Source organism: Miscanthus floridulus, chromosome 19, assembly GCF_019320115.1.
Source record: "Miscanthus floridulus cultivar M001 chromosome 19, ASM1932011v1, whole genome shotgun sequence".
NCBI lineage: Eukaryota > Viridiplantae > Streptophyta > Magnoliopsida > Poales > Poaceae > Miscanthus > Miscanthus floridulus.
The window spans coordinates 44,144,771-44,166,809 of NC_089598.1; the positions used below are offsets into that span (position 1 = coordinate 44,144,771).

The window sequence follows — 22,039 nt, forward strand, 5'->3', positions numbered from 1 at the left end:
GATGTAGAGCGTGGGCGCCGGGGGATCAGTAGCAGCCACCGAAGGCGTCGGGAGCACCCCAAGCACAGTCTCGGAGGGACTGGCAGGGGCGCTGGTGACGTCAGAGGTGCTAGATGGTGTTCCTGCAGACAAAAACTTGTGCAACGGTCCAATAGGAGTGTGCACAACATCAGTAGCATCAAGAAAATCAAAGTCCGCCGGAATACTAGGACCATTGCGCTCAGCAAAGGGGAAGACCGTTTCATCGAAGATGACATGCCAGGAGATGATGACTCTATTGGTGGAGAGGTCAAGGCAGCGGTATCCTTTGTGGTGAGCGGAATAGCCTAGGAAGACGCACACGGCAGACCTAGGAGCAAGTTTATGAGGAGCGGTGGCAGACAGGTTTGGATAACACTTGCAGCCAAAGACTCGTAGGTGATCATACGTCGGCAGCGTGCTGTACCGGGCAAGGTGGGGCGTGGAGAACTGTAGAGTCTTGGTGGGCAGTATGTTAAGCAGAAGGGTCGCTGTGGAGAGGGCCTCCGCCCAGTAGGAGGGAGGCATAGACGCCTGAAAGAGCAGTGAGCGAACGACATTATTGATGGAGCGAATAATGCGTTCAGCTTTACCATTTTGAGGCAAGGTGTAGGGGCAGGACATACGAAGATGGATGTCCTGGGTGAGGAAGAAGTGACGGGTGCTAGAGTTGTCAAACTCTTTCCCATCGTCGCACTGGACAGCCTTGACGTGGGCGCCGAATTGGGTGGAGGCATGGGCATTGAAGTGGGCAAGCGTGATGTAAGTGTCAGATTTGAGTCGCAAAGGAAAAGTTCACAAGTAGTGAGTGCAATCATCAAGTATGACCAAATAGTATTTGTAACCAGAAACACTGACAACTGGAGATGTCCACAAGTCACAATGAATAAGATCAAACTTGCTAGACGCACGAGAGGTGGACGAATGAAAGGGCAGATGAACATGACGCCCTAACTGACAAGCGTGACATAGATCTGAACAGTCCTTAATATGACAGGAAACAGTAGACGCAAGCTTCGACAACGCCTCATGACTGGGGTGACCGAGACGCCGATGCCACAGTGGGGAGGGAGCCTTGGCAACAAAGGAGTGTGCTGGAGGTAGGCGCAGTGGATATAGCGGCCCGGAGCTATTGCACCTGACGATCTCGATCCGAGATGGAAGAACCTTCATAGAACAACCAGCGGGGTCAAACTCAACAGAATAGTTGTTGTCGATAGTGAATTGGCGCACAGAGATGAGATTCTTAATAAGTTGTGGCGACACAAGAACATTATTAAGACGTAAAGTAAGGGGACAACTCTGTGTAGCCAGTGGCAGTAACAAGAAGCATGGAACCATTACCGACAACAATAGATGAAGGAGTAGGATACCGCGGGAATAGAACATGTGAAAGGGAGGAAGACTGAGATGTCATATGTAAAGTAGCACCTGTGTCGAAGTACCACTCGTTGGACGAAGGAGGGGTCAGCGACGTCGTGCTGAAGGCGGAGGCGAGGACCGTCTGGTCCCAAGAAGGGAGGCCGGCCACAGGATTGTTGTACCCCGGGGCGACCCACTGTCCTGAGCCATCAGGGGTAGCGACGGCAGCAGGCTGCTGGTGGGCGACGAGTGCCTGCTGCTGTGCCTGCAGATGAGGAGGCACCGGGATGGGTACCAGTGGAGGATTAGGACCCCCTAACCACATCTGAATGGAACCTATCCATGGGTTGTAGACACTGGGCCAGGGGCGACCACCGGTGGTAGGCTACTGGGCGCCGGCCGTTTGCTGCTGCTGAGGGTGGTGGCCTCCAGTGCTGTTGTTGCCACCAGGGCCCCCTTTCCATCGCCGCCGCGCCTGCTGCGGCGATTGTCGTTGGAGGACTTAGGGCCGCCAGCGCCCTCGGAGCCCATGTTGGACGTGGGTGAGGCAGCACTGGAGGAGCCTGCTGCTGCGGTGGAGGCAGCAAGAGCAGTGGCAGGGGACTCCTTGTTCTCCAAAGTGAGTTCCTCGAGGATGAGGTCATCACGAGCCTACAGGAAGGTGGGGAAGGGCCGGTTGCGGCGTACGATGGCTTCGACGTGGCTGAAGTGCTCGTTGAGGCCACGGATCACGTTAAGGACGAGGGTGTGGTCGGTGAACACTTCGCCAAGAGCCGTGAGGTCGTCAGCCATCTTCTTCAGCCAGCGGCAGTAGTCGGTGACAGAGAGGTCGCCCTGGACGAAGTTGCGAAACCGCGTCTCAAGGTGGATGGAGCGAGCCTCCCGGTTGCCGAGGAACTGGGACTCGACGGCGAGCCAGGCATGCCGGGCAGTGGAGCCCTAGGCGGAGATGATCTCGGCAAGGTTGTCGGTGAGCGTGGCGACGATCCAGGACTTGATGACGCAGTCCATCCGAGCCCAGTCAGGGGAGATCGTGGCTGGAGGTTCCTCGTGGACGTGGTCCTGAAGAGAGAACTTGCTGACGATGAACAGGAACTGATCACGCCAGCGATTGAAGTTGCCGAAGTCGACGTCGAGGACGGTGGTGACGTGGTTCCGGATGTTGTTGACGGCGACGGCCTGGGCGTGCAGTTGCAGCAGTGCCATGGCCTCATCGAGGAGCATGGCTGAGGCGAGGTCAGGAGGAGACGTCGAAGATGTGCTGGAGGAGGCGCCGCCAGGTGCACCGGCGGCAGCGGCGGCCGCGCGCTCCTTGGCTGCGTGCGCTAGGGCTTCGCTGGCACAGGCAGCAGTCGCGTCGCGATCTTTGACGGCGGCTGCAGCCTCCTTGGCCTGGGCAGCGTGAGCCAGGGCAGCCTGGCGCTCCTTGTCGAGAGGTTGGGCGGTGGCGGCGGCGGCGTTCGCCTTCTCCTTGGCCTGGCGTGCCACGATCTCGTCAGCGGTAACGTCCCCAGACCTGGGAGAGGGCGGAGGAGTGGGAGACATGGCGCTGCACGGCAGAGGTCAGAGGCCGGCGCACAGGGGTGTGCAACGGAAGGGAAGACCTAAACCTAGGCGGCTGATACCATGAGAGCGAATAGGTCTCGGAAAATTATGATAGATTGATATGGGTACAGGGAGTACATTATATAGGCAAGGATCAGGAAGGGTTTACAGAAACACCCAATCAATGGTGATCCTTGCCTAATCAATAATCATCTACCATAATCCCTAGAGGTAGCCTAGCCGATAGGCTTGGACGCCAAGCCCATAGGCGCCTATTCTAACATCAATGAATACCAACGATGTTGGGGACTTAGAAGTAATTCCTAATGAAGCCAAAATAGTAGGCTGTTAATGAGTCTATAAGATAAAATGTGACCCTAAGGGGAATGTAGAAAGATATAAAGTTGAAATGAATTTGATGAATACCAACGATATTTAGGACTTAGAAGTAATTCCTAATGGAGCCAAAACAGCAGGCTGTTAATGGGTCTACAAGACAAAATCTGATTCCAAAGGGAATGTAGAAAGATATAAAACACGACTTTTAGCAATATGCTTTATGCAAAGAGTATGAAAAATTACAATGAGAGTTTTCTCTCTAGTCTCATGCAAGGATTCTTTTAGAATCATAATGGTGTTCATGGCACATTATGATTTAGAAATACATCAGATAGATATAAAGACGACATTCCTAAACAGGGATTTATATGAAAACGTTTACATGGCATGACCCAAAAAGTTTTTGTCATGGAAGAAAAGAACATAAGGGATGCCGCCTGTAGAAATCCATTTATGGGTTAAAAGTAAGTCTCTAGACAGTAGTATTTGAAGTTGATGAAGCGATAAGAAAGTTCGGGTTTTAAAGAAAATGAGGACAATAACGTTTATGTAAAGCTCAAGAATGGAAAATTCACTTTCCACATCCTGTGAATAGATGACATTCTACTTATTAGTAGTGATGTTAATGTGTCATTGTAGAAGAAGAAGGTTTGTCCTTAAGTTTCAATGTGAATGATCTTGGTGAAGCGTCATTGGTTCTAGGAATCAAAATTCACCAAGATAGAAGAAAATGGGGTATTAGGACTATCGCAAAGGCATACTTAGGAAAGATTCTAAAGAAATAAAGTATGCATCCGAGTAAACCTACGTCTGCTCCTATAGTCAAGGGTAATAGATTGGGGAACTTTAAGTGTTCCAGGAACCGATATGAGATCGATCAAATGAACATGTTTTCATATGCTTCAACTGTTGGAAGCTTGATGAGTGTACAAGTACGAGTAAGTACTTACCCTGACGTAGTTTATGTATCCGAGATATTTTTTGTAGAAGTCTAGTCCAGATATAGATAATTGGAATGGAGTTGAGATTGTCTTGCAATTTAGCAAAGTATCATAGGCCTCATGCCGAGTAAGAAAGAATAAGTACTCTCAAATAGTTGAGGGTACAAAAGTTAAGTCTTGACGAGATGTGTAGTGAAATCTACAACAGTTGCTAACACTCACAATTGGAGTATTATTATGGAAAACTTCAAAGAAACAGTTGTGGTATCATCAGTGATGCATACCATAGTATAGCTTGTCATGAGGCTTAAGGAACATGCAAAATGAGGTTAAGTGAATTTGTACCCGGATTTAACAATGAGAGATAACAGCAATAACCATTTAAAGTAAGTTAACTCCTAAGACAACAAGTCAAGTGCACTGCCAAACACATTGACTCTAAGGTATATGTTGTAAAGGAGAAAATCGAGAATCAATTTGAAATCATTGAGCACGTAAGTACCGAGTAAGTATTTGCAGATCCGTTTACCAAAGGCTAACCACCCAGTGCGTTCAGAGAACACATAGTCGACTTGGGTTTATGGGAAAGCCAATAATTTCTAGATACTAAGGGCCTAGTTGAGTATCTATTTCAAAACAGAGAAGTGTATTGTAGCTGTTAAATCTAATGGCAACTGACCACGACGATGAGACACGCTCTATGCACTGATCTGTGATAGAATGGAAAAAAAAAGTTAAGTTTAAGTCATAAGGTAAGATCAAGGGGGAGAATGTTAGCTTGATCTCCACCAATTGACCCAACGGCCAATCGGGCCCTTGGATTCGCGCCTTGATCGAGGACGTCCAACCGCTCCATGGTTGGTGGGCCCTCGTCGCACACCACCATAAAAGGAAGGTGGGGGCCGGGGCACAAGACACGAGGTTCCCCTGAGGTACCGGGAGCCCCACCGACCATTCCCAAACCCTAACCGATCTAGAGAGAGGGTGCTGCCGGCGACGGGAAGCCGCCACCGACTTCACCGTCGCCTCTACATCGCCACCACTGCGCCGGACTTCACCACCCGCACTGCGTACCCGCTGCCGTGGCGGCTACATCCTCCTCTACCTCTTCTGCCAAGCCCGAAGGTATGGCTCCTCTACTCTCTCTGCCTCCTTGTCCCAAGTCATGTTTTTAGATCGATTTGAACCAAATAGAAATAAATCCACCCACTAATCTACACCTAGATGATCTTAAGGATCTAACATGATGTTCTCATGATCTCATCCCATGCTTCCATCAGGTTGGTGATCTTCTGAACCTCGTGAGCGCCTTTTCTTTTGCAATTCATATGCTCAGAACTGAGCATATTTCCAGAAATATAAAGAAAGAAAATTTCATAACTCTTGTTGGATGTGAGGTTAGTATTCTGACTAAGACTCATTACCTCAGTTATGCGAGTTCTTTTCTGTTCCTCTTGACAAGGTTCTTAAACAAGTGTAAAACCAGGTGTTTGTTGTAGCAACCCTATCAGCAGTGTCATATATTTTTAAATGCTTCACACGAAACGTGCAACACTAGAATTTCAAAACATGGCCACAATCGGAGTTATTTGGTATGGTGATGTTGTTTCCTTGGCCAGCAATTCTATACACTGGCATATTCTCAACTGTGTTTTGTTTATGTGCAGAGGTTAGTTTTGTTGTCATCAGATCAGCTATTCTCTTGGATGAGGTCGTTTTTGTATTACTGCTGATATTGTGGAATTTCTCTCCTTTTTTCTTTCAGGTGGCTGCTATGCGTGATGTATCAGCTACAGAAACTGCAATTATTTATGGTCTGGAACCTGTATGGGGTGCTGCTTTCGCATGGGCAATGCTCGGTGAGAGATGGGGCGCGACAGGATTTGTCGGGGCTATCTTCATCATAGGTAAAAATGTATTCACCGTGTTGTCAGTGGCATTATGGATCATAAATTTTCATTCACAGTATTTTTCATGTTTAATTGTTGAAGACATCAGTAATCTTTAAGAAGCTCTCAAAATGAGAAGTTTTCATCTCGAGTCCTTGAGTTTTCATCTCGAGTCCTTGATAATTTGTTTTTGTTTCTGCCAGTATCTTGCTGGTTTTCCACTAGGTTTTGCATTGCTTTGTGCTGCTGGTTTCTTTGGTTATATGCTTGCATTGCTCCAACGCCGGCTTTTAGGGATGGCATCAACAACAGATGTAAGTTTGTCATACTTTTTTTTTATCTGTATCCCCCCCCCCAACACCCCACACCCCCCCCCCCCCCCCCCCCCCCCCCCAAAAAAAAAAAAAGAGAAAAGAAAAGGTGACATAGGTACATTTGCTGACAAGTAGAATTTTTATAACTAGCGTGTGGACTACAGTTTGTAGGCTTGCTGTAAACCAGCACATTGGTACATGCATATTTCAGCATCAACCTTTGGTTAAGCTACAGCTAATATTCTTATATTCATAATCTTGTGGCTGAAGGGTGGGCCTGGTGCAAGCGGTAGAGTCTTACCGCCTATGATCGGAAGGTCCTGGGTTCGACTCGCAGTCTCCTCGCATTGCACAGGCGAGGGTAAGACTTGCCACTGACACCCTTCCCCAGACCCCGCACTGGGTATGCCCTTTTATAATCTTGATGGGTTTAAAACTTTAGATAGAGAAGCTGACCTTGAGCCTTGGTCTTTAGTTTTTACTGCAGTAGTTTCATGGTTTTAAATATAGAAGTTGATTGGTTCTTTTTTCTTTCAGCTGACAGCTTGATGGTTCAGATATTTGGATCAATCCCATATGTATCTAGAGGAGACAGTTACCAGATGAACAGTTAAATTTACAGAAGATAAAGCAAGTTTTTTTTTTCCTTTTATAGTGCAGCTATCTAATAACCTAGCAATAGCAAGCATGTCAGCACAAAGAAATCCAACAATTGTTATGACACTAGTAGGCAGTAGTCTAGGGAACCGAAGCTCTCTGGTTGACCAACACACATTTATGCTGAATTGTGACGTAGATAGGAACCAGTTCAGTTCAATCAGGTCGGAAGAGTTACTTTCACCATATATTTTGCATTTCGAATGTTTCTCATTGTAGATTAAAAAACATTTGGTCACAATATATTTTGCATTTCGAATGTTTCAATCCAATGTTTCTCATTGTAGATTATTAAAAAAACATAGGATAAAGCAATCAGTTCCTTCTCTTTTTTTTTAATCAAATTTTCCAGGGATCTGTTTTCACGCTGATTCTGCATAAGCTTGCCTTAGGTGTCAGAAACGTGTCATAGACTCATAGTCAATCTTTTCCCTATCACGATGTAATCAGAGCTCAGACACAGTATGTCTGTAGCCCACAACCCAACCCCAGCTAACAATGGTCCTAGACGGCAAGAATTATCCTCCTTAGCCAGGGCACCTTCATTTCTCCAATAGCAACAATGCTACCTGCAATCACTGGCAGCAGGTAATCCCATTTTGATCTTGATTGGCTCCTGTTTTCATGTGATTGCCTACGTATTCGCTGTGCTGAACCCGCTTGTCTTTTTTTTTAAAAAAAATTAGGGCCTACCTGTCATCAGAACCACACCCTTGCCAATAAAACTGTTCACGTAGCTCTGAAGTCTGACCACCGTCCATACAGTCCGTTTGTCTCCTGATTGTCCCCTTTTGGTGAACGCATTCAGTGCCATCACGGAGCCTGGAGGCTCGGTGATATCCATCGCCTGTGACTGGCATCGTTCCCATAATCTCAAATGCTACAGGCATCCAAGGAACAGGTGCCTGTGGCAGTCAGTGTGTGTGACTTCAGATAGAAGCTATCACCAGCGCAGCATGCATCAAGGCAAATTTGGCAGCTCTCAGATGCCATTAGTTCTTATCCACCTTGGTAGACCAGACCAGGTGGTCAGGAAGGCATACACAATTCACAACACATCTTAACCATAAAACTGTAGGAATGTAAGAAGTTATTGCTGTACCTACTAGTCTGAAATATGTCAGTAAAATACATACATCAGATAGTCTAGGAAGATATAACACGATGTACTTCCAACAAGTCAAAACAGGAGATAGCTTCTGCTGCCTCCACCTTCTATTTTTTGATACAGGGAATGTGGAGGATTGCAAATAAGGAGGCAACCAGTAAATCTAACCATGTAACTAAGACGGGCAAAAAACAGGAGGCAGGGAAAATTAAAGAAATAGACAGGCTGTTCAATAGTAGTTGTTGTTGTTGTTGTAGCCAATGAAATTGTTGCGGTACCGCATTCCGTACTGCTCATAGAATGTGTCTCCATAGTTCACAGCCTTGATCTCGACCATGCGCCGCTTGCTGTCCACCTCCTGGACCGCGCCAAAGACGATCTCATTTGTAGCCTCACAGCTCTGCTCGTAAAATGTCTGCGGGCCTGCAGAGTACTGCCTGTGCTGCTGCAGGTGCTGCTGTTGGTGATACAGTTGCGGGTCCGGCTGCTGCTGAGGGTGACGGTGACCGTCCCAGCTATTGAAATACAGGTGCGGGTGCCCATGGCGGACGTAGTGGATCTTCTCGGGCTCCTTTGTCATCAAGCTGTAGTTCTTCTGAGGGGTTGGTGCTCTTGTGTCCAGTGCTGGAGGGGGTTCATCGTTTGGGATGGCATAGCTTTCTTGCACTGGCCAAGGGTTAGCTCTTCGTTGCTGCTGATGGTATGGGCCGCTCACGCGCTTCTTCTTGAAACCAAATATCTCAGCCACAGATGATTTTGCCCCTCCAATGAGTTTGCCAGCTGAGGTGAAGAACCCCTCTTCAGTTTCCTGTTTTGCAGTTTCTTCTCTTGGGATGAATGGTTGACGAACATAAGGATTTAAAGGCTTCTGGTATGGAGGGATACTTGCAATGCTGGGTCTTGGAGGCGCTTGAGGTTCCTGTAAGGTAAAATTTTAGTTTAATAAAGATGCAACTGTAAACTAATACATGAGTGACATAGCAAAGATGCATTTGGTCATCATTTCTACTTTAGCAATGGTCTAAAATACGATAACAAATTAAATTGTCATTTATTTTTTATGCACTCTTCTATAGATGTGTCCTCAAAATCAGTAAATTATCATTGTTCAGTTACCTAACTAACAAAATCAGTTATCTAAAGCTGAAATATCATCTAAAGATCTATTACTTGAACCATAAAAGGTTTGCATTTTAACTGTTATGGCACACATCCAATTTTAGTAGCTGTGAGGATTGGTATCAGACATATTGAGTGCACAGGCTGCAGCCACAAGATTATAAAAGGGCGTACCCAGTGCAGAGCGCTCCTGCTCTGTGCGGGGTCTGCGGAAGGGTGTCAGTGGCAAGTCTTACCCTCGCCTGTGCAATGCGAGGAGACTGCGACTCGAACCCGGGACCTTCCGGTCACAGGCGGTAAGACTCTACCGCTTGCACCAGGCCCACCCTTCAGCCACAAGATTATGAATATAAGAATATTAGCTGTAGCGTAACCAAAGGCTGATGCTGAAATATGCATGTACCAATGTGCTGGTTTACAGCAAGCCTACAAACTGTGGTCCACACGCTAGTTATAAAAATTCTACTTGTCAGCAAATGTACCTATGTCACCTTTTCTTTTCTCTTTTTTTGGGGGGTGTGGGGTGTTGGGGGGTGGGGGTGGGGGGATACAGATAAAAAAAAGTATGACAAACTTACATCTGTTGTTGATGCCATCCCTAAAAGCCGGCGTTGGAGCAATGCAAGCATATAACCAAAGAAACCAGCAGCACAAAGCAATGCAAACCCTGTGAGCATTCAAAATCAAAAGTAATTATTATTCATTTTTTTCAGGCTCCTTTTCATTTTTGCTATGTCATTTGAGCACTGAATGCAGTGACCATATGACTGGCTTTACATAGCAGTAGTAAAATATGGTCAAGTAATATGAGTGAAGAGGTTAAGTGCAATGTACCTAGTGGAAAACCAGCTTCATACTGATATGTACAGTCATCATCGTTGAGTGGAATCTCTCGAATTGCTTGGTTTCCTCTATCAATGACCAAGAGAGAGCAGCTACTACTGATGTACTGGATCTCAAAATCAGTTGAAAATTTTGCATCATCACTGGGCCCATCGATGTGCCCTCTAATTGATTTTCCCCCAGCAATGGTTGTAACCCCTAAATATTATAATACAATTTGTCAAAAACTTAATCCACAATATAATAAACAAGGATATTTACAATAGATAGCTCCAGAAGAAGATCCAAACAAATTTCACCTAAAGCCAGATTCAATTAGCATAAAGATTGGTAATCTCCACTGAAGAAAGTAAATTGGTTAGTTCATTCTGAAGGAAATTAGTTACAAGAGAAACATGAATGTGCTAAAAGAATTTGAACAGAAAACCAACAGCAAAGGTCAAATGATTGTAGAAATTTGAACCAAACTATACTGCTAATCAAGAGAAAAGAGTAGAATGCTGGTTAGATTTCCTTTTAGCACAATCTGCTCGGTATCCATTACTAAATAACTGCTGGAGAAACAATTTTTTAGGCACACTGACAGCATACCTCGTTCGGGATGCAATTTTGGGCACAAGTAGTAAATAAGTTCTGGAGAAGCTCCAGGAAAACAACAGAACAAACAGAGGGTGCCTGGGGGACCAGACAATGCCATGTGGACTACCTCAGAATAGGCCATTTTAGCTTACCTGTATCACTGATCTTTCTTATTGCCATGTTCATAGCGTCTGCAACATAAATATTGCCCTTATCGTCCACAGTGAACCCCTTAGGATGGTTCATCCTCGCTTCTCTCAGCCTTCCATCCACATGGCCAGATAAACCTTCTGGAGAACCAGCAAGGAGCTTTGGTCTGCTATCTGCATTGTTGGATCCATTTTCAGAAGATCCATCAGAATCGAATTGCTTGGATATAATCCAGGAAGCATCTTATGCTAAAAATAACATGAATGACAACTTCACTGTCCTAAAATACAAGCCATCTTGTTGCAGTGAGGGAAGTGTGACTGATATAGCATTTGCTCATAGTGAAGTTGCAATATAAAAATTCCAAGAGGCACCGACCTTTAGTGACATGAAATATAGATATTGCTAACAATTTCAGGCAACCAATTCATACAAACATTTTTCCTGGTGAACAAAAAGTCATGGTCTATTTGCTCGACTTCTGACATGTGAAACCGAGGACGTAAACGAACAGTACATAAACAAAGGGAAGTGAAGGGGAAAAAACACTCCTGAACAATGACGCCACAGACATGGGGACTGAAAGTGGCAAAGGTGGCAAAGAACTATCATGTCATATTGTCCATACGAGGTTTACTAGCAATGAAGAAAATAACAGTCATTTCGCAGTCGAGGAACAGCCCTTGATGAAGTTAGCATGCAACATCAGCCCCTACCAACCACCCAGAACTCCTCACTCACCACTCACATGATCGAGAGAGGCAGCACACTTAGCAGAATCCCATGAATGAAGACTGAAAAACCTGAAAAAGACAGGGAGTGGTCGGAGGCAGAGCGTGCTCACATGGTGACAGCGGCAGCTGGACCCTGTAGATGTTGCTGTTGATGGAGTCGAGCACGAGGAGGTCGCCGGCGGGGGTGATCTCGACGGCGTGCGGCTCGATCCCCAGCTTGCTGCCGTCGAACACCGTGTCCACCGCGTACCCACCCTCGTACCGCACCATGGACCGCCCCGCCACGGCCGCCGTCGCTGAGCCGGAGCAGGGCACACCCGGTGAGAAAAAGCGAGTGAATAAGCCGAGAATCGGAGAGGGAAATGACGACGCCACGTGCCGGCAATTACCCGTCTTGGTGGCGGCCGATTTGAGCGACCACAGCTGCTTGGCCACCGCCGACGCCGTGGTGGACAGGAGCCTGCCCGCAATCCCTGCCACCCGACGCGGAATAATAAAACTTAATCAGCGGAGGAAACGAAGCGAACCAGACGGTGGCGCCGCGAAAGGAGCTCACTTGCGGGGTACGAGGACGCGGCGGACGCGGGTGGGAAGAAGGCGCCGAACAGGAGCGCGACGGCCAGGAGCGCCGCTCGCCCTGGCGCCGCCATGGCCACCATTGCTTTGCTTGCTTTTTCTGCCTCTGGGCTGACAGAGCAAGAACCAAGAGGCGAGAAAGGGAGGAGCTTGCAGGGGGTGGCGGCGGCGGGGGGAGAGGTTCCTGTGCCTATGGTGAAGGGAGATGTGAAGAGGGCGACGAGGCCATTTGAGGACAAAGTAAAGAAGGTTCAGAAAGCACCAAGAATGCGGCCTCTTTTGGGGCCCGGCAGTTCTCGCTCGCCGTCGCCGGGTGGAAAAGGAGGGAAGAGACAAGAGATAGAGAGAGAAAGAGAGAGAGATAGAGAGAAGGCGTAGTAAAGAGAAGAGGGAGGGGGAGCGTGATGACTGATGAGAGACACAAGAGAGGTCTGCTGGCGGCGCTCTCGCCCGCTGGCCGCTGCGGCGCTGCCTGCTGCTGCTGCTGCTGTTACTACTCGCCGCCTTGCCTTCCACGCTGCACCGTTCGCTCCTCTCTCTATCTCCCTGCCCGTGTTCCGTGGGGCGGCGGCGGGAGGTTTTGTGGTGGTCCCGGCTAGGAAGGGGGCGTGCCTCTGCGTTGTGGACCCCAGCACTGGATGTAGGTAGGGATAGAGTGGGTTTATACCCGATGGGCACCCATTCTTTATCAAATCCATCAGGATTTTTCGCACTCACTAAGAAACTAGTATATCTAGACATGGATCTGGATGTTAAAAGATCTGAAACATTTAATATTAATATTTGTTTTACCATCAGTTTAAATATAATAAAATTTTTTAATACAGATACCAAATGGATGTACCCATATTTGTTTTCTATGATTTTTCTCTATCAGATTTCATGTCTGTACTAAAAAAATATAAAATATTCGACATTAATTGATATCTGTATATGCAGATATAAAGTACCCTATAAAACTATCTAAAACTTATATTTATGACTATTTAGTGATGTAAATGATATCAATTATAATATAAAATGCATCATTTAAACTATTTAAAACTTATCTCTATGGCTAATAACATTATATTAGTTTTATTATTATTAACAGTATATAAAGGTTAATTTTAGTATGGCTAGTTATACTAATTTAAGTACTTTAGTTATTCACATGTTGATGAAATTATTTATATATATTTTAAACTATTTATTGATACATATGTATTTATAGTTTTATTGATTTTTATATGTTTTATTATTGAAATATTTATTATATATGTTATCTTATAAGTTGTTATTATCTGCAGGTGTTATATAATCATATTATTTACATGCATAATGATTTTATTCTATTAAAACCAGTGACAAGCAAATAGATATATATTATCATCAAAATCTAGTAAATATCTAATGTGAATCTAAATTCAAGACATTTGTTTTGCATTTGTATCCGATAATATCCGTATTCATATCTGGATTCAAATTAAAATGTAGTAAATGGTCCTGTCTGTATTTGATTCCTTGCATATTTGATCCGAGTCCATTCCTACTTATATCCATGTGTAGGTACAACTCCATGTGAGGACATGACACGTATAAATACGCCTATGAATGTTAAAGAGAATGCGAGCTTGTTCCTATGTTTGCACAGCAACATAAGTAAGAATTTGTTGCTACCTGGTGTCGGCACTTTCATTGTGTTTAGAGAACAATTTGAGGATGCTATGAACCTTGGAGAGAGACCGCTTATGTGGCCTTTGTAACTCATGGATATGGATGCACCATGATCAAGACCTATCTTGAGGACAAGATCATTACGTAGTAATTAGAGCTTCAGGTGTACCATTGGGTTCGCATCTTACCGCCAGGTTCCCATAGTCCATTGTCATATTTGTTTCTTGTCCTACAACCATTCGTGCTATAGCCTTTGCATAATTCAGTTTCAGAGTCCGCCGTGTTGAGTTTGTATCCTAGGTCAAGGCCTGGTTGCTGGTTTAGACCGTGTTCTTTTCTAGTTTGTGTTGATCCCTCCACTCGCCATCATCTCGTATCACCATCGGTTTACATCTTGTGTCCACATAAAAACCCCGATTCGGACTACCTTACTTAAAACAATCATAACTTTTGTATCTAGATTCGAAATGGGGCGAATTCTATATCCACTGAGAACGCCAAAAAAAAATTAGATATGTTTCATCTGAGCATAGTTGGGTTCGTAAATAGTAGATTTGCAAAATTCGATCAGAAAAATCAAGTTTGTAGGCCCAAAAATTTTGGTATGCTTTTCCGAGCTCAATTCTGATTTTTTATAGACTAGTAAGGATGTCAAATGGATCTGATCTCACCTCAATATCATGTTGGAAAAGACTCCAAATCATTGTGACATGTTGCCGTTGTTTCTGTCGGGTACTACAACGTCGTCCTGGGCTTGACATTCACCCTTGGGACCCAAATCCAAGGTAGAGCATGCCCCAACTATGTGGAGAAGACCAGCAAGGATGTCTAAGACAAGCCGGAGGCCTAGTCCAACATGAATTCAAGTCTACCTCGATCTTCGGGACCAGCCTATAGTAAAACGAATGCTCAGGACGCACACGGACTCTGTTTTCAATGATCCACATATGCATAGAAAGCTAATTTTATAAGCTAACCAATGGCTTTGGCTTGTGGTCCAAATTCCACCGGAGTCAATAGGGTAGTCAAAACAAATCAGCGTCCAAAATCTGCAAGGGTATTGTGCCAATGTCTTTTGGCCCGTTAGGCCATGTATCATCTTAGAGCTTATTAAGGGGCGCGTACAGGGGTGTGGCAACCCTTAGATCTTATATTGAGTTGTCACCACATATGTTAGGGTATGGATTTATTTTAGATCAATCTGTCTTTGAACAGTCTTCATTATTGGTTTGTGAGACACCAAATTCGGGTGCTTAATCATATATCCGTAATTTTCACTATATGGCAAGGTCAAGCGGATTGTGACACGGTTGATAACCAAAGAAGATGTCGTGCTAAGGTTTGCATGGCTCGGGTCTTTGTCATCTAAAGCCGGATCGGTGTGTCGCTCTCCAACCAAATTGTTGTTTACCTCGACATGATAGAAGATCAGGAACCGCATCCCATCACCATGTCCATGCAAATACGGGTACCCATAGGTTATGTATATCTGAAAAAATATGTCGCATACATCAAACTATAACTATATGAGCAACCTACATATTTACAAATATATAATAAATGTAAAAACGATGTGTTTTTTATATGGCACTAGGTGACTTAGGTGGACTGTGTTCCGGAGTACCTTTTAGTTGAGAGATGCCGAAACTACAGTCATATCGGGTATACACGTACCCCTAGGTTTACGGTTTCGAGTAATGTATATATCATACATATACCCGCAAACCTGATGGGTAAGGATTTTTATCCATTAACATACACATGGATAAGGAAATTGACCCACACTTACATTCTAACGGTATTTAAGTGCTTTGAGTTTTGTGTTGCGGGTGCCCATTTCTATTCCTTGTGTGTGTTTGCGACTTGCTATTCCTAGATGTACGTGGTAGATTTGCCGTATGGAATGGAACTATGGAAGTGATAACAGTACAGCTTGGACTTTGGTCAGGCCGTTTGAAATCATTTTTTTTTTGGATTTGATGTTTGTCCCATGAAATTAAACTGAATTTTGTAAAATTCGGATACGATTCGTATGAAATTTCTATGTTTTAAATATGCACAAAAGTGCAGTTCTTCTCTCTAAGCATACAACATTTCTACAAACTGTTGTGGAACTTACGTGTGTAAATGTTTCATTAGCTTGTATTGAAGTGATTCCCACTACCATATCACTATCATAAGTCTAAATTACCCCTTTCAAGTTTGGCTTATGTATGCTTCGTTTGTTTCTCCTTTGATGTCGCAAAGTTGAAACCAAGAAATATCTGTTACTTATATGATGTTTTTGAACACTTTCAAGAAAACCCTCTCGTAGAAGTATTTTAACAATGTTTTCGATTTATTCCAAGGTTTACTCCATAACAAGACTTGTTATCTTTGTTTCTACATGTATAAGTTGAATTGTAATTTCAAATTCTATGAGGTGACAACGGACATCATACTTTATGTTAACACATACATCCACTACTTACGTATAAACGATTTTGCGAGGCACACTACGTCATATACTATTAGTAGGGGCAGCTCTAGAGGCTTTATAGGGGCGGTTTGTCCAGCCGCCCCTACCCAAGCGCCTCTACAAATCATGCATTTGTAGGGGCGGTTCCCAGACCGCCCCTACAAATCTATTTGTAGAGGCGGCCGGTGTGACCAGCCGCCCCTACAAATCGATTTGTAGAAGCGGTTCAATCTAGAACCGCCCCTACAGTATATTTTTTCACAAAAAAATTCAAATTCAAATTCAAATATAAATTTACAGAGCATATATATACATATGCATATATAATTCGAGATCGGCTAATCAATCAATCTATCATGCGCGCGGGCATCTCCTCCCCCCCCCCCCCCCCGCCACCGATCGAGACCACGCACGGCGCCTGCGACGTGAGAGGAAAGGAAAGCGCAAGCAAAAGGCAGGGAAGGGCATGGCAGGGAGCACAGCTAGCCGACACGTACCTTGCTCCAAAGTACAAGTCCAAGAGTACAAGAGTATTATATAAACTACAATTACAAGTCCAATTCACAAGAATATATACAAGACCAATATAAACTACAATTACAATACCAATGTCAAATTTCATACACATTGTTATCAACGGCCTAGAGCTAGACTTTTAGTCTCACGAAGGTGTTGGTACTGAGGATTTCTACCTAAGTCATAATCTCGGTCATGGTATGTGCCTTTAACGTGTATAATCTGGTCCAATATGAAGTTGCAAAGGTCGCCGACGAGCTCTAAGAGTTGGTCATCCTTGTATGGGTCTCTTTTCATTTCTTTCTCTTCTTTCTACTATAAGAGAACAAGTTTCAGTTTAGTATTTCATACCATGTGCGAAGTTTTTATACTACAGGTGAAGAGGTTCAAACTTACCCTTAAGGGGTGTCTCCTGTAGGCACTGGTGTTACTCATCATAGAACATATATAGTATCCACAACGTACACTCCCAGGCTTCTGCTTGGGGCACTGTGTGTTTTGCACATGGAAATATTAAGTGATGCTTTTGACAGCCATGTAATAGAGTACTGAAGAAGTAAGTTACACTTACCGCAAATAGTGTTTTTATAGCCAGCTTTTCCTTCCTTACTGGATCATGCCTTCTGTGATGTTTAGTGACATAAAACCTAAATGCCCTGTTCGAATTATTTTAGCAAATACAATATGTTAGTATCCAAAAGTGAACGTTACACGTATGTATACAAACATATAAGCTAATGAGGATTGTCGATATGTATACGTCTTGAGAATTGATATGAAGTCTTTATATGTCACCGGGTCCCTATCTATTGAATCAAAGACCCATGCCATGCTCCTCCCGACATCGACGCCTATACAAATCTAGTGGTTGCTGCATGGATTTAATCATAGAACTAGATAAGCTCTTTTGCATCGAATAAAATATATCGAACAAAGCTTTAAGTATAGAGTTGAACTTACTCGAAGTTGTATGGTAGCCATATAGTAGAGTGATGTTGGAGAATTTTAAAAGCCAGGGCAATGTATGTTGAAACCTTAAGGGACTCTTCCCTTAGTTTCTTCGTATGGATATGCTCTTTCTCCTGAAGGGTCTTTCCAGCAGCTAGCTCTTTGTCATCCAGTTTCCACTATTTAGGGTAATTAAAATTTGTTTGTGCTATAGCTTGAGGGTCTATATACCCGGCTTTCACACTTGGCATTTGTTTTACAATGTGCACTTGCATTCTACAAATCATGGCGTGGGTTAGTTACAACAAAATTCAAAGATTACATTCATATCATATCGGAAGGACAAGGACTTACAGGCACCACGTGCGAATTAGATTCATCTTCATTGCTTCGAGGTGAAAGCATGTTTGCATGTCATTGAAGTCAAAGACAATTTTCTCGGCTGGGCTTCCAAATGTGCCAGTGGGGAAGCATGCTTGTACGAGGTCTATGCTCATTGGGAGAACACGCAAGTACCAATCATGGAACCTTCTCATTCCAAGTGGTAGGCGCTAGATGTCCCAGTTTGGTAGGAAGGGCTTGCCTCTTTCATATGTTTTCGGGCAATCCTTTGACCATTTGATGGCATCAACATTTGGATATTGCTTTGCTGTTTGGTGGAGTTTGCTAGTGACGGCCTCCTTAGAAGCCCATGATGGGACTTTTTTAACTTGGTTCTCAGGCTTGAACTGGTCATGGGAATACCACTTGTGCACCGACAAGACGTCTTTCATTAGAACATAAATTGGTCTTATGGTGATTGGATGCTTCTTTTGAAGTTCCTATTCAGGCACATCCTCATCTTCTTGTGCATCACTATCGGTGTTTCAAAAAAGCACCGGCAAGTAAATTTATAGTTATGCACGTTAGGCCCAGATGGTGCGCTAATGGACACAAGATTTATACTGGTTCGGACTAAATGTCCCTACGTCCAGTCTGCTGCTGCTCGTGTTATTAGCACCGAAGATGGTTCATAGTAGGGGGTACAAACGGTCGAGAGAGGGACTGGTCCCAAGTCTCTGATGGAAGGGTCGAAAGGATATCAAGAGCCTGATAGCAACTTGACTATGTGTGATATGTGTTGTTCGTCAGGAGTCGGTCCAGAGTTCGTCAAGCGTCGGTTGGCTCCGACCGGAAGGATCATGGTCGGAGCTTGGCGGTCCTGTGGTTGGGAACGTTGATGTCGATCTAGTGAGGGCTTCAAGAAATCGATCCCCCTTCGGGGGAGGGAGCGCATCCCCTTTTATAGATGAAGGGGATGGCTTTACAGGTGAGAGGACGAGAGTACAGATATTTCTAAGTCTTTACGGTGATGAAAACTAGATAATGGTTGAAGCCCCCCAATACTGTCGATGTCGCTGTAGGATGTCGGATGTGCACGGGAGGTCGAGCTATCTTCTTCAGGAACGATGACGCCGATACCTGCAAGATACTTCTTGATGCCTAGTGGCATGTGAGGAGCCGTGCTACGTTCACCTGGTATGGCAAATCTTGGAGCCCATACCGCGATTGATGTCTAGAGACACGCAGGGGGCTTACCATATGGGAGTTTCTAGCAGCCCCTACAATACTTTGTGTCAGGGTGGCTGTAGAGCACTACTTCATGCAGGGTATGGTCCCTGGTACAGTGGTGTTGACTTGTGAGCCATGCCTTGCCTTTCTCCGCACGCCTTCTGGTTCTTTCCGAGCGGGCGTCCCTGGTCGGATGGCTCCAGTCGACCCTCAGTGCGCCGATCGGAGAAGAGCGGTGAGCAGACTTCTCGCGAGCCCCAGTCGCGGGGTCAGAGCAGGAAGCAGTGCTGTGGGCAAAGCCTTTTGATCGAAGAGGGCATCCGGAGGCTGAAGCGAATACTCCGATCTGGTGGACCCGAGGGGCCATGAAGCAGGTGCCGCTCCCGAGGGCTGAAGGCGGTGCCCATAACTCTATAGGGCGAAGAGCATGCGCCCACAACACTATTCAGGCTCTACTACGCCTGAAAGGGTCTAAAGCATCAATCTCGTCGTTCCCTAGCAGTACTTTTCCTGTCGGGGCATAGGGTATGGACTCTGGTATAGTGGTTTTGACTTATGAGCCATGCCTTGCCTTTCTCCGCACGTCTTCTGGTTCCCTCCGAACAGGGAGCCCCCGGTCGGATGGCTCCATTCGGCCCTCAGTGCGCCGGTCGGAGAAGAGCGGTGAGCAAGCTTCCCGCGAGCCCCAGTCGCGGGGTCGGAGTCATGGGGTCGGAGCAGGGAGCAGTGCTGTGGGCGTCCCTCAGGCGAGACCGAGCCCATCCCTCGGGGGTCGGGTGAGACCAAGCCCGTCCCTCGGGGGTCGGGCGAGACCGAGCCCGTCCCTCAGGGGTCGGGCGAGGCAGAGTCAATCCCTAAGCTCTCAGGCAAGGCAGAGACTAGCCCTTAGCCCTCGAGCGAGGTGGAGCTTGCCCAAAGGTGTCGAGCGAGGCAGAACCAAACTCCCATCATTCGGGCAAGGAATGTAGCGGTGCCCTTGTTCGTCCAGAAGTTTTTAACGTTCGATGGTTATTAGTTCCACCTCCTTGGGTAGCCCGGTATTAGGCCCCCGACAGTAGCCCCCAAACCCCCGGGTGATTCAGGTAGAGTTGCCCGGGGGATGTATTCGATTTTGTCGGAGTCAATTCGCTAGAGGGTGCGCATGAGCGCACCCGATGGGTGTAGCCCCCAAGCCCCTGGGTGATTCAAGTAGAGTTGCCCGGCCGTAAGACTTGGTTTTTTGTCAACTAGATATTTTAAGGGAAACGTGGTATTCCGTTCGCGGGAATTTTATTTAGGGCCGGCGAGCTCCTGGCGGAGCTGCAGATGGAGCGGGACCTCAAGCTGAAGGCTGAGGAGAGGTCCGCGACGTTGTAGGAGAAGGCAAACTAGGATGCCATGGTGGTCGGTCGGGCCATCCGAGAGCGCGACAAAGCACGTCGGGAGGCTGAGGCACGCCGGGCGGATCTTGGAGTCGAGGTGGCCCGACGGTTGGATGCCAAGGAAGTTTCTGCTGGTCTGCGCGCTGATCTCATCGAGGCGCGGGGGCTTCTTTAAGTCGAAGGTGATGAGTATGATCGCCTGTTGTGGCAGAACCTCCTAAGTTATAGGGCCCACATGCACCTGTCACTGTCCGATGACCTTTGACATTTATGCATATGTTTCCATTAACTTAAAAAGACTGTCGGGTGTCCTCGGGGAACCCTGAATCATCCACGATTTCTGAGCAGGATCACGTTACAGAGTCATTGCAGTATTACAACATTTATTCAAATAGCAACACCAGAGTAAAGACAGCGGAAGTCTTACAATAACATAGTTTACAAACTAGTTGTTTCAAATCTTACAAACTAAGTTCGATAGTTATTACAAAACGAAATAGTGGAGTGGCATTATAATATAGTACAAAACACATAATGAAATTGCCCTGCCCAAGGGCCACACATTTACTTCTCATCGTCATCACAAGGAACAACCGTCATGCAGCACGATCCAAAACAGATCTGCTCATGAGGCTCACCTGCAACAAGGGTCAACGAACCCTGAGTACAAAAGTACTCAACAAGACTTAACCGAAATAAGAACTGATAAACTAGGGATGCAGGCTCAGGGTTTCAAGGTAGGGCTTTAGCAATAATCAAAGTATTTTGCGTAAAAGCACTTTAACCAAAATTCTTTATATCAAAATTTAAAATTCCATACGATCATATACAAAGCTGACACGATCCATAATGAGATCATGAAGCTTCGTATCCAACAATTTCTCCAACCATAACCAGATTCCAGTTATTAATACTACGATGATGAACAGTGAGTTGAGTCTCCATAACCGAGGAGCAACGACGATTCGAACCGATTATAAACCCAGCTGGGAATTCCAGACCACACGACATATGCAGGTCCCCGACCTACATATACCAACCTATTCTTGGATCCTCTAAAACAAGAACGGGTCCGCGCCACCCGAGAATACAGTACTCCACCAATCCAGCCCATTGCCATGTGGGTACACGCTATTCCCGCCATCTCTCCACTCCCAGTGCGCGAGTAGCCATTCTTGTAATAGAATTGCCAAGTTCAGGCTTACCGGAGTATGTGGTTAGTACTACAAATTCTCACCTCATGCAATTCAACAACGGACGTGCCTTAATCGACACAGGCGGAAAGAACCCGCTCACAAGACCTCCATGTCTGGTGGCTCACACTCACCGAGTTCGCCTGGTCTAGATTTATTACTCCACATTCCCACATCACATG

At 45.6% G+C, this 22,039-nt stretch overlaps 1 protein-coding gene and 1 pseudogene across 1 annotated transcript; one reads left to right on the plus strand and one right to left on the minus strand.

The window, feature by feature from the left end:
• Positions 1-7,022, plus strand: part of LOC136525955 (uncharacterized) — a 41,075-nt pseudogene extending 34,053 nt beyond the window's left edge.
• Positions 7,023-8,168: 1,146 nt separating this feature from the next.
• On the minus strand, positions 8,169-12,683 carry LOC136529228 (uncharacterized). The gene is made up of 7 exons (XM_066522320.1): positions 12,155-12,683; positions 11,988-12,071; positions 11,709-11,894; positions 10,867-11,037; positions 10,127-10,333; positions 9,871-9,959; positions 8,169-9,092 (listed from the first exon to the last, which is right to left on the minus strand). The coding sequence occupies exons 1-7, from the start codon at positions 12,255-12,257 to the stop codon at positions 8,403-8,405; spliced, it is 1,530 nt and encodes a 509-aa protein (XP_066378417.1). The 5' UTR covers positions 12,258-12,683; the 3' UTR covers positions 8,169-8,402.
• Positions 12,684-22,039: the final 9,356 nt, after the last annotated feature.

Excerpts from the sequence above, each read along its gene's own strand:
- LOC136529228 (XM_066522320.1), bottom strand. The coding sequence starts at position 12,257 with ATGGTGGCCATGGCGGCGCCAGGGCGAGCGGCGCTCCTGGCCGTCGCG. Across the intron at positions 9,960-10,126 it reads TGAAGCTGGTTTTCCACTAG|GGTTTGCATTGCTTTGTGCT; the intron begins GTACATTGCACT and ends GAATGCTCACAG. Across the intron at positions 9,093-9,870 it reads GGATGGCATCAACAACAGAT|GAACCTCAAGCGCCTCCAAG; the intron begins GTAAGTTTGTCA and ends TTTACCTTACAG.